The sequence below is a fragment of the Prinia subflava genome, chromosome 17 (assembly GCF_021018805.1).
Source record: "Prinia subflava isolate CZ2003 ecotype Zambia chromosome 17, Cam_Psub_1.2, whole genome shotgun sequence".
Classification (NCBI taxonomy): domain Eukaryota; kingdom Metazoa; phylum Chordata; class Aves; order Passeriformes; family Cisticolidae; genus Prinia; species Prinia subflava.
The window spans coordinates 9,858,910-9,871,922 of record NC_086263.1 but is presented as its reverse complement, the minus strand read 5'-3'; the positions used below and the strand labels follow the sequence as shown (position 1 = coordinate 9,871,922).

At 44.2% G+C, this 13,013-nt stretch overlaps 1 protein-coding gene across 1 annotated transcript; it reads right to left on the bottom strand.

The window, feature by feature from the left end:
• Positions 1–2,236: 2,236 nt before the first annotated feature.
• NPTX2 (neuronal pentraxin 2) lies at positions 2,237–12,191 on the bottom strand. The gene is made up of 5 exons (XM_063414467.1): positions 11,628–12,191; positions 10,066–10,282; positions 6,728–6,972; positions 5,055–5,234; positions 2,237–3,853 (listed from the first exon to the last, which is right to left on the bottom strand). The coding sequence occupies exons 1-5, from the start codon at positions 12,075–12,077 to the stop codon at positions 3,626–3,628; spliced, it is 1,320 nt and encodes a 439-aa protein (XP_063270537.1). The 5' UTR covers positions 12,078–12,191; the 3' UTR covers positions 2,237–3,625.
• Between the last annotated feature and the right edge of the window lie 822 nt (positions 12,192–13,013).

Genomic DNA, 13,013 nt, shown 5'->3' with positions numbered 1-13,013 from the left:
AGTCCCACCCCAATTCCCTGGCTACCAAGAGAGACCTTTGATTTTTGGGGGAGTTTGGCAATGCCTGACTCTCTCCATCAGCAGGGCCCTTGCTGTGTCTTGCCTCAGATTCCTAAGCAGCATCAAGGGATCATTATCTGTGGCAGAAGCCCCAGCCAGATCAGTGTCTCCTTTTAGGGTTTCTGCACTCATAGCAGGATTCAGGATGATGCAATAGAAGAAGGCTGATCTTCCCTCCCAGCCTGGATAACTAAAATCAGCTGGATGAAGAATCCTTAGGCATAGAATCAGCTGCCATTAGCAAAGAAGAAATAAATCTATAGTTACAGCAGCATTTTTTAGAACAACCATTACCCTGATTGAGAAAGTGCCAGCTTTAAGCACCTATTACAACACAGCAGCTTCACTACGGACGTGCTTTTCACCTTTGGGACAGGCCTGAGGGAAATCAGGTCTCTGAAGCAAAACAGAATCTGCTTCTCCCTGGCAATCCCATCTATTCCCTCACTGGGGAAATGTGTGTGAAAATGGAGATAGAGCTTTTCTGGTCTTCCCTGCATTTCTGAGACCTAGACCAGCAGTTCAGTGAGCAAGTGCAGCCCAGCCAAAAGCTGCCTGGATCCAGGAGCTGGTCTCCCATGCACAGGGGATCCCAGAGGAAGAGGTGATCCTCCTCCCCTCACCTACAGACAGCAAGTGTGTAGCTGGAGCCTTCAAGTAAACTCAAAACACATCTTCTAATGGCCAGGCATCTAGGCAAACAACTTGTCTTTGAAGAAATGTAACTGGATTTAAACACACCAAGTGCTCAACTTGTCAGCCGACAGCCAGTGCACCAAGGCTGTACAGAGAGGATGGTGCAACACAAGCCTGAGGAGCACTCAGAGCCAAGCAGGCACCTGCAGACCTGGCCAGTCACAGCTCCCAGGACAGTGGCTTGTTGGGAGCACTGATATTGCTTTTAGGAGTCCCAGCTCTGCCTGATTTTAACAAAACCACATTTTCTAGAAATCTGCACTACTGCACGTTCCAAGTGCTGTCATTCAGCTTTCCCTAAGTTATTACTTCTGTGCATTCAGAGCAGTTTGGGAACTGAAGGTTGTGTTGTCAGTGCCACACTCCATTAACAATACAGATGCTGGAATGTGATCATATTTACTCCTGTTTTGCCACCTGCTTATGTATTCATATAAAACATGTGACTCCCATGATGTGGAGCAGCAGTGGAACAGCCAGGGCTTTCCACTCCCAAGATAGAGGTACAAAAATCAACACATCTTTTCCTCTTAATGAAAAGGTACTATTGCACAAAAGAAAATATAATACATATATGTGTAAATACATAGATATGTATTAAAAAATAATGAAAGAAACCCATTTCAATAGAAATAGACCCCTTATCTTTGGCTTTTACTGAAGAGTCACTGTCTGAAAAAAAAAACCCCCAACAAACCAAAACCTTCCTCCAAAATCCCTACCATCTAAACTATTTAATGAGTAAAAACCACACCAACCCAACAATGTACAGCCCCCACCATTAACACCTTCCCCTGCAGGTGGGGCTTCTCACTCAGGTGCATATGGCCAAAGCCTGTGAGTGTGTTTAGGTAACTGAATAAAAATCAACGTGGCCAATAGATGTGTAAAGACCTCCCTCAACCAAGCAGTGAATTCAAACATTGAGTTGGTGTTTTAAACAGCAGACCCCACCACCCACACAGGCCCCAGGACATTCAGCAAAGTGTCCAAGTTCACTGTTGCACCTTTTGAGAACAGAGTGAAATATGTGTAATTCAAGTTTAGCTCCTCCAGCCTCTTTGGAAAAAAGCTGATAAATAAAGGTGGATTGACTGCAGGGCTGATGCCTCTTCTGGGCACCATGAAGAGCCCCATGGGGGAGGAGAATTTCACACTTTTCTCACCTCAAACACAGATTCTTTTGATATGAAGTGAGTTTTGTGGTTTGCTTTTTCCTTTGGGCAGGGAAAGCACTGTTGAAGGTTGGGGGTGCAAAATGTGTGTGTGTATTTTAAAGCCAATCACAATAAGAACACTTGAGACATTTAGGGAATAAATTTAAAGGCATTTAGGGAATAAAGAAATCTTCTTACAAGACTGTACTTCTAACAGTCTAGAGAGACAGCAGGTGAACTCATAGAAGCTATGAAAGAGAATATTCAGTGTCTTGTGTGGGAATATAAAAGAATTAAGAGACTCATTTTACAGTGCATTTTAATTAAAAGTTCATTATAAGAATTTTCTTTTAAGAACAGCATACTACATATTCATGGAAATATGTAACTTTACCCTACAAATGGGACTGTCACCATATTATTCTTACAATTCAAACATATGAAAAATAAAATATGATATTTAGCTTTATAAATTCCCCCCTCCCCCCCTTTAAATCCTTTTTCTTTTAAATAACAAAAGTATTAACTCTTTCCCAGTACAGTGCATTTGCTATCTGCGAGCCACAAACCAAGTAGTCACATCAACGCCAAGGAAACAGCAACATTGTTTGCAAAATATTGAGAGAAAATGATAAAAAAATATAGTCAGCCCAGTGCTTACAGAAGAGACAGTCAACAAGAACTGAAAAAGCAGCACATTTTCATATTACATAGGACCATTGTAATAACATATAAACCAGTGCAGAAGACTTTTATGCTGGAAAAATAGATAGCGATTCTCAGCAAGCAGAAACTGAACTTTGGCACTTGCTCATAAAAAGGCCTTTCAAAGCAAAACAAAATGGAAATTCACTTAATCACAGCTTGTATATTTAAAAAAATAAAGACATTGAAGCAAGAGAAACAATAGAGAAAAGGGTACAAGCCAGGTCACTAGGAATTCAGTACATTCAGCCTACAGAAAATACAAGTACAATCTTTCATCCACCCACCTGTGCTGGGATCCTGGCTAGCAAAGGACAGGCTGTAGGACAGAACCTCACCTGAAGCACCTCTGCTTCAATGGAGCTGTGCTGATTAAACAGCCCTTTCTTCAAATTGAACTGGTACAATGTGTCTCAAATACATCACCTCTTTATCATAAAATAAGGATTTCTAATTGCAAATTAAAAAGCGAAAGCCTTGCACTCAGACAGTGGCTGTTCTGCTCTACCCACAGCTGCACCATAACCACTGCAGTGTAAGGATTAAGTGATTTTTTTTCTAGAAAGGGCTAAAAAATAATGGCTTCATTTCGAAGGGGAGACGATAGACTGGAAGGAAGGGTTCACATTTAGTCTGTTAATCCTGGTGCTGTCAGCTCTGCACATTATCAGGAACATGAGAGTGAAGTGTGCATGCTGTTCTCCCTCCCTGCAGAGGAACTGATGGTCTAAGCTCAGGCCCAACCAAAGGCTTCTGCAGGCCTGAGCACATTTTTGGATCAGGCCATAAGAAAGCAAGGGCTGCTCCAGCCAAGAAGTGCTCCTTTCATAGCCAGGCTCGATGCCCCAAACTAGCAGCTATCTTTGCACTGAGGCAGTTTAATCAATTTTTTTTTAAATTCTTTCAAGGAGTTAAGACTGGGGAAGGGCAAGGAGAAAAATAAGTGCTTTAGATTGCACAGAAGATTGTCCTACTAAAGGGGGCACTTGGATGGGAAGTGATCACAGCTACAAGTCAAGCAGACGCTCCTCACATGTCTCCACAGGCCATTTAGTAGCACCTCCAAACACATCCACATTGTTATCGACCCAGGGGATGATGTTGCCAGGCATGTTGATGGAGCAGTTGGCAATATTCATGATGTCTTCAGCTTTTAAGACCCTGTCCCATATATTGAACTGGCTCATCTCCCCAACAAAGGCTTGAGTTGCATCAAATCTTCCTCCTACTGTGTCCTTTAGGCACATGAGAGTTAGGATTAGATGAGAAGGTTATTTTGGTGTTTTCTTCTTCAAGCTTGAAGTCCCTCCCCACCCAGCCCCACTGCTAGAGAGAGGTGCAGAGTTAGGTCACAGAGGTGAACAAATTCGATTTTCAATTGTTCTACATTGAACAAGGCATTCAGTGACAAGCTCCAACCTGAATTGTGTCAAAACAACTGAGGGCAAACAGTGGTGACTGCAAAACACCACAAAAAGGCTGTACATAACCAACCTTGCCCTCGAGCAGCAGAGCAGGAAGGCAGCTTTAAACTTTGAGGTTAATTTAAGAGCCACTGTGCAAGCTTAGCACAGGACAACTCCAGCAAGAACTGCACAGATGTGTAAGGTTACCCTGAAAGCTTTATGGCTATAGATTAAACCATAACTGCAGCCCTTGCCCAATTGTCTGCAGGGACTGTGAATGTGATCTTCAAATCTAAACACCCAGGCTTTGTCTGGCTGTAACAAATGAGTGATTCAAACTGCCACTGCAGAAGCTTAGAAGTGTTTGCTTGCTCCACTCCCTACCCAAGGACAGAAATCACTCATTTTTGGTGATCACAATGACATGGAACTGATAGCACAGGGCAGAACCCAGCAGAGTGCAGGCAGAGATAAAGGAAACCTGGCAAACACTCACTAGTGAGCTGGAGCACCTGCTCTGCAGAGTGTATTAGGATACTGAACTTGCCATTCTGTCATTTATGTCATAAGTATCTACTAAAGTCAATATTGAGACAAAATTAATTTTTCATTGCTCCAACTGTAAACCTAGGAATCCTGAAGAAAAGCTATTTCCTGCTACTTGTTACAATATTTGCTTCTTTTAGTAAATGTATAATATAGGTAGAGATATAATGTGAAGCCAGGAGCCACACAATTCATTACTTAGGAGATGTTAACTACAAAGGCAAGCTTCAAAATCCTCTGGGGTTTTTTTTCAATATTCTAAAAGAACTTATTCTTAACTCCAACATTAATATTCTGAATATTTAATAAGTGAAACAAATATACCAATGTGTGATTCCATTAAGTATTTGTTGCCTTGTTTCAGTCTTTCTGAGACTGTGTATACTACAGGACCAAGTGTTTAACAAAGAAATCCTCACAGCTCTTATTTGTTTGGGGAATTTTGATTTTGTTTATACCCTGGAACACCCTGTCATTCACTCACCTGTTCCTGACCCAGGATCAAAACACCTCCAGGTTTAATTGGATGCCAAGGAGCAAGATTCTCCCCAGTGCCCAGCTTCTCTCCATCCTGAAAAGCTTCCCACATTCCATCTCTGGTTGTCCATGTTATGCAGATATGATGCCACTTTCCATCACTGATGAAGAGAGGGAGCTGAGCAACCTACAAAAACCAGAAAAATGCACGTGGCAACCCAAATCCAGGAGCTCAAGCCCAATATGTAAAGAGTACAGTATTTACTCTGTCCTCAGAAGCAAGAACTTTACAGAGGCACAAGTTAGTCCACATCCTACTTTGTGGGATTCCACAGAATCATAAAATGATTTAGGCTGGAACATCCCTCCAAGATCCCTGAGTGTAGTCACTAACCCAGCAGTACACCTCCTTTAAAATCCTGCAGGGATGGTGATTCCACCTCTGCCCTGTGCAGCCTGTTCCAGTGCTTTGCAACCCTCTCAGGGAAGAAATTTCTCCTCATAGCCAATTAAAACTTCTCCTGGCACAACTTATGGCCATTTCCTCTTTTTCTGTTGCCTATTACTTGTGAGACCAACCCCCATCCTGCACATTAATCTGTGGCATTTGTTGTTTAAATCTTAGTGCTTAGTGAGATTCCATCCAATGCCCACGTTAAGTTTCTCTTAAAATCTGGAGTTTGCCAGCACCATTTGCAGTAACAGCTTTGACAAACGGATTTCTCTGCTACCAGGAGAACTTGTGGGAACTTTTCCCTAGGCCTCACAATAAGGAGGAATTACACTCCTGTAGGAGTTTGATCTGAAAACCTTCTCAGGTCAACATCAAGACACAAGTGCAGTGGGCTATGGAGAGCTGAGCTGAGGAAAAGCCTCACAGAATACTGATATTACACACACAATATTGAAGGGAAGAAAAGTTATGGCTAAAGATAAGCAGACTCAAGTTTGCTTCTCTCCCACAAACCATTAAAAATAATTGGTTATTGATCTGGCAGGATGATAGGACTGTTAGAAGTCCATAATCAGCCACAAGATGAACCACTTGAGTTGTGCAGCAAACACCTGATCCCTCAGAGAGCAGTTACCAGGAAACCTAACTGAAGGTGGGGAGAAAGGAGGCATTTAAATACTGGTTTAATGACAAGTTTCAATGTTTTCTTCAAGCTTGTCAGAAACCATCAATGGTATGTAGTTGTATCGAAAGTCTGAAAAATTGTATTTAAACTGATGTTCAGTCACTAAGCAAAACAAAACCAGACATTATGTGGAGCTTTTTGCTCTCAGTCTTCTGCAAAATTCATTTAACATTTGTAACTTCTACAATTAGAAAGACAGAAATACTGCAACTGGCTTAGATCTCACAGGTTTTGCAACAGTGTGGCTTCAAGTTTTGCTTGTGCTTCATTAAAAAAAAAAAAAGAAGCCAAGAACTGCTTGTAACTTCACACAACACAAGTGTGTGCACATCTAATGTCCAGCTGCTTGGTCTCAACACACAAATATCTGTACAATTTTGCTTTTCTTTCAAGTGCTTTTATGAGCTTGCAATCAGCAAGTGGACAACAGACAAGCAGACAGCACCGCCTCAAAGGCTTCTGTCAGAGGGAAGGAAGGAGTCAGTGCAAAGGTACCCAGGGGTCAGGCCTTGGTGACAACGAAGAGTTCAGCAAGTCTCACCTTATCATTAATTAGCAGTTCAATTGGATTATTCCCCCATTCTATGAGGACAATTTCATTGGCCTGCCCAGGAACAGCATATGAGAAGGGAGTGCCAATCCCAGGAGAAGCACTTGACCTCAGCCACAAGCACACAGTGAAAGCGTAGAGCTCTGGCAGAGTCTTCTTGATCTTCCCGTACAGGTAGTTGGTGCGAAGAGGAAGGGAGACCTTGAATTCATCAGGTGACTTAAATGCACTGTTACCTAGAACCACAGGGAGCAAAAAAACCCTTAACATTCAGCAAAACAGTGTATTGGTAATTCAGGCTAAGACACAATTGCTATTGGTAATCTTTGGCTTTAATCACTTTAGAGAAAGGAAAGGAAAGTAGATTGAAGTAATATTTACTGAATGTTGATTTTGCCGCACACAAACATGCAAATAGATTTTATCCACTTTGTGATAATTATTTAGTTTATTTCTGCTCATTTAGAGCAAAAGAATAGATGGTAGGCAATCTTCTTCATTGCCTAGTTCATGGCTGGGTCACCCTATTTCAAACAATTCCAACTGGTTTAAAAGATATTTACTGTCAGTAAAATGGATTCTCTGCTATGTTCATTATTAAAGCAGCACAGAGCTTCACAACCAGGATTTCTTTCCCTACTCCTGCTACACAAGCAGCATCCCTGTGTTAAGATCTCAAGATAACAAGCAGATTAACACTCACATGCTGAGCAGCAAATTTGAAATAAGACTGCACTGACATAGTCCAGAAAGCAGCTACATTCAGAACTGATTTCTGTCCCATCAACTGAACAGGACAAGATCTGAAGAGTTCAAAGTGATCTGAATTAAAAGTGCAACATCAAGCTATGAACTATGGGAAGATTAGACACTTGATTTAATATAAAAGCAGAAATTATTATTTAGCTTTTCTAAAAAAGTAATAAAATCCCATGAGATACTCTGAGACATGCTTGCAAAATTGAGAACTCCTAAGACCAAAACTTTCTGAAGTTGCAATACTCTGTATCATAGAGTTCATGTAGATGCCCATAAGTAATTTTCTAGAAGTATTAAGAAATAAATCTGACATTGTGCAACAAATTGAACCCCACAGTTCTATAGAAATGTCACCCTCAACTTTTTAGCTGCCTGTTCTTCTGAGTCTCACTCCTTTCCTTTGCTCACATTCCTGAAATTCAAATTCAATCCCCTTGCCAAACTTCACACTCCAGTCCAAATGAAAAGCTGTTGTCACAAAAGGTTGTCACAATTCTCATATGTATTTTTTAAACCATTGGCATTCTCTCAGTTCCCCTTCTCAGAAGTAACTGAAGTGTTTTGGCTGCATTTTCCACAGAATGAGGGGGTGGAAGAAGAAAAAGCTTCTTTTGCTTGAATCTGACTTGAGGAACCTCAGAGACCTGAAATGTTCTAAATGGTAAGCAAAAAAACCCACCAGACACCAAGGTCTTACTGTTAATATTGAAAAAGCTCCATTAGGCTGCTACAAGCAATCTCACATAGTAAAAACAGAAACATACCCCATTAAAAGAGAAATTATTTTTGGGCTAGATGGGCAAGAAATACTGTTATTCCTTTTCAGAGAGAGACAAAATAGGTTTAGATATAATAAATGATCTGTTTGTACCTCCAGCAAAGCCAGGAATCACACTGAAGTCCAGGAATGCTATTTGGAGGATTATACCTCCTGCTTTTTCTACTGCATCATCTGCTGCTGTGTGTGAAGAACCAGTGAAGGAATTAACAGAAAACTTTGGGAACCACCACAGGTGTACAAGTTTTAAACTCTTCTGCCCTATTGGCAACTAAAACAGCTGTCACAACTGCAGATAAAGTCCAAGGCTTACAGTGCCACCTCATAAAGTTATTTTTTTCCTCTATTTAGTCTCAGGACAATGAGCAGCTTATGACACTCTACTTAGTTGTAGGGAAGAAATGCTAAACAATACTGCATTTTAAATAAAAGCACAATAGAAATACTATTTTCAAATGAAGCCAGATCAAATATTGTCTGTATTTCAAACACAAAACAATAAGTCCTTTCATCATTATTACCCTCACTTTGATTTAGCAGAGGAACCAGAACAGCTATAAGCTGTACAGTAATAGATACCAAAGTACACAAGTAAAAGAAAGGCTGGATCTTGGTTCCTGGCCCAAATTCTTCACTTCCCCAGAGACTTAAGACAGCCCTCACTCCCCACACAAAAAATAAAGGTGGGAACAGGTTATTTTTAGCCTAACTGAATTACACATTCTTGTTCTCCCACCACTCTCTCTTTCTGATATGAGTCACATCTTTCAGAGACAAGGACTTTCTATACTTGACTCATAAGACATTAACAGGCCACTAATCCCCAGAACTTCAGCTGCAGGTTAGGCTTTATCTTGGTTCTCAGGAAATACCAAAAGACAGAGCCAGTAGAAAATAATCTCCCTCAATTCATGAGATCTGCATGTCTGTACCATTTGGAAGGCATGTCCATCAAGCTGCTTTTAACCAGAGAGTCATTCACCTTGGAAAATCATTTAAGGATTGGGCAGTGATATTTACTGCAATTCCAGCCCTACACAGTCCCCTCTGTACGTGTATACAGCCAATACAGAAAGAGTCCTGTGCTTTAGGTCACTTCCACAGACATTTGTAATTCAAATAAACAGATCCTACTCAAGCAGTGAGATTTCAGTAATAATTAAGCCAAGAATCAGAATGAATGACTAGGATTACGAGAGTGTCCCCCAGTGGACCATGTGTAATCTACTGTAAACTCTGAAGGCTGTAAGCTTAGAGTAGAGCATAATTCAAGTATCTGCAGTTATCCAAAATCACACCCAGTAACAACAGGAAAGGCCACCATCAATGCTTCCAAAGCAGCAGGAAACAAAGCTGGTCTAAAATGCAATTCATTACATCAAAGGTAGTTGTGCTAATTAAATTTAGCCCATATGACTCTCAGTCCAAATAAAGGCAGCTCTACTCAGATATATGCTTGACATTATGTAGCTATTCTCACCCATGCCATACTTATTCTTATCTCCACTTGCCTCCTTACAGATCTTTCCATCCCACAAACACTAGAGTTTCATCCTAGCCACCCACACACGCCAAATTAAGAGACAGGAAGCCAAAGCCAGGCAACTGCCTGTCAAGCAAGAAGCCTGAGATAAAAGAAAAAGGAGAATCCGAGTATTTGCACTGTCACCTACTATTCAGTCCAGTACCTTAATGTCTTTCCCTCAAGGCCCACATTTAGTCTACTGCTGTGGAAGGAAGGAGTAAACAAAATTAATGAGGATGGGGAAGCGTTTAGATTCTGAGCAATTACCTTTCTCTAACTCAGACACTCTTTCTAACAACGCATTCAAGGCTGTCTCTGTCTTCTGCCGGTGGGCAGAGGTCTCGTTGTGCAGCAGAGACTTCTCGTCCTCCAGCTCGGCCACTCTGCTCAGCAGCTGCCGCTCCAGGTCCCCGAGGCGCCGCTGCAGCATCTCCCGCAGGTCACTGGGCAGGGCTGCGTAGGACACGTTGGCTCGGAGCTGGTGCTTCAGGGCAAAGCAGAGGGGAAAAAGAGCTGTCAGTCCTGAAACAGAAACTGAAATGCAGATATGCTCCCGGTTCAAAGGGGGAAAGTAAGATCACGGAGCTCTCCAGCAAGTACTGAAGAGGTATTGCCTTTTAGCTTTTATCAGCTCTGTAGTTAACAGGTCCTGAAACAAAAGGGCACTTTTGTTAGAGGCGCCCAGCACTTTAAAAGAAGGAGTTTTCATACATTTAAGTTCAATAAAATCAATGTAAGGAGCAGGTCTGATGTACTTTTATTAGTATGCACATCGGTCAGATTTTGTTTTACTTCCTGTTAGTGACATGGCCAATCTAAGGAAACAGAAAAACTATCACTTCATTTTAGTTTAAAAATTAAGTTACTTTGAAAGCAGATTTACCAAAGTAAGCTGCTCTTTAGATCAATCCAAGTATAAACCAGTGAAAGTATTCTTCCTCAAACTGAAAAAAGAGGCACCTCACACTCTCAAATAACACTGGTATCTTTAAAGATACTTAAAAAACAGTATTTCCACGTACCACGTTATTCTAGTCGAGTTTCTCTTCTACAACGCTAAAAAGAATGCTTCAGAAAGACAGCAATAGTAACAAAAGGCTGTAATACTAACAGCTCATTCAAAATCGCACTTGCAGAGCAGCACTCACAGCAGAGCCTCTCGGAAGTTACTCGCCGTGCTCACATCAGCACTGACTGGAGGACAGCAGGAGCACACGTGAGATTTTCAGGGTGCAAAATGCAAAACACGAGCACAAAGCCTGTGAGACTCCTCTCTACGAAACATTTGCATAAGCAGCACTCAAACCATGGGCACTGTCCAGAGGCTCATGGAAATCACTTATCGGTGGGCTTGGACCAAATCCCCTTTCTGTTCAGAGAGACACAGAATCGGGTTCTTTTCATTCTGTGTCAGCCCTGAGTACATCATCCTATCTGCACCATCTGCCCAACGCAATCTCCTCATTACCACTGGCCTGTTCAGCACCATATGCCGAGGTCTTACTGCCCAAGACGTCAGCTTTGTACCTCAAACCACATGAAGTCACATCCCCAGAAAGAGAGATTTACACATTATTAATACACAACCTAAGCTGGTGGCAAGCAGGGAAACCATAATCTCCCCCCACGCAGTGGGAGAACACATTCAAGAGCAGCCCCTTAAGGTCTTTACCATTAAAGAGAGGAGATAAATAACCAAGAAAACACGACAAGCCAAAAACAGAGCCGCTGGCCCGCGGGGCTGGGCCACTTTGGATGTGTCTCCGCAGGGATTTAGGGCACTACCCGTGCCCCAAGTGCCCGCCAGACGTGAGGCTGCCCGGCCCTACCTCCAGGCTCTCCAGGCGGTCCTTGAGGGTCTGCATGGTGCGGCTCAGCTGGTCGATGACCTGCGCCGGGTCACGGGGCAGGTCGCCCATCGTGTCCTTGCCCTTGCCCACCTCGTTCTTCCACGTCCCCGCGGACTTGCCGTCAGTGCCCTCGCAGCGGCTCAGCTTCCCGGTGAGCTCCCGGATGGCCTCCCGCTGGCTCCCGATGGTCTCCTTCTGCTGCAGGACGGTCTCCCGCAGCTGCAGCACCGTGGCTTTGAGCTCCTCCTCGGGGGGCAGCGCGCCGCCCTGCATGGGCACGGGGGGCAGCGGGCAGCCCGCGCCGACGGCGTCCAGCGGCAGCGAGGTGCACACGAAGCGGCTGCCCGGCGGGCTCTCCTGATCCCTGGCCGGCGACCCCCGCCCGCCCGCAGCTACGGCGAGCAGGAGCCCGGCGGCCACGAGCAGCATCCCGGCTGGCGAGCGGAGCGCCCGCTCGGCGGGGCGGCCGGGGCCGAGCCGCGGTGCCAGGAGCGGGTCCCGCCGCCCCGTCCCGTCCGTCCCGTCCCGTTCCCCTCACGCCGCTCTCGCGCCCGCATCCGGCCGCGGCTTTTATGGGCAAAGAGAGCGCGGGGGGCGGGGCCCGGCTCGCGCCGAGCGCGCTGGTTGGCTGCGGGTTATGCTGACGTCAGCCGGGGCGGGGCCGAGCGGGCGCGGGGTCGGGAGCGCTCCGGGACGGGAGCGGGACCGGCCCGGGCCCCGCGGCGGGGCCGCCGCTTCTCCCGGTGCCCAGGCTGACCGCTCTGACTGTGTGAGAGCTGACACCACGCTCCGCTGTCCTGGCACCACGCTCCGCGCTGAAGAGCCCGGCTCCATCCACCTCGATGGTCTCTGCTGAATCCGCTCCGGCTCGTCAGTGTCTTTCTGGTACTGAGCGGGTCAGAACCGGACCCGGCGATCCAAGCAGCGCCGAGCAAAGGGATTTTCCCTTCCCCTCGATTCTCTGCCTGCACTGCTGCCAGCGCAGCCTGCGATCCGGCCTGGACCAGCTCTTTGAGCTACAAGATGATGCCGTCAGAAGGACGGGAACGGTTCAAGCTATGCATCGTTATTCACATTTATTATGGAGGAGACAGAGACAGGGACCTCTTTCTCATTAGAGTACCGTAATTCTATTGCTGGACCATAAGACCATTGTAGTTTCAGCTATATTGTTTGTGGCATCCAATACTTTTAATTCTGATCCTTTTATTTTCTCGGGTTACTTTGAATTTATAATCCGTGAAGGCTTTTATATTTTCTAAGTGATATACAAACACCGAACAGTTTTTACAAACTTGTGCATATTCAATAAAAACTCTTATCTACACTGGAAAAATTGAGAAACAATTTCCTTATGCATCAGTA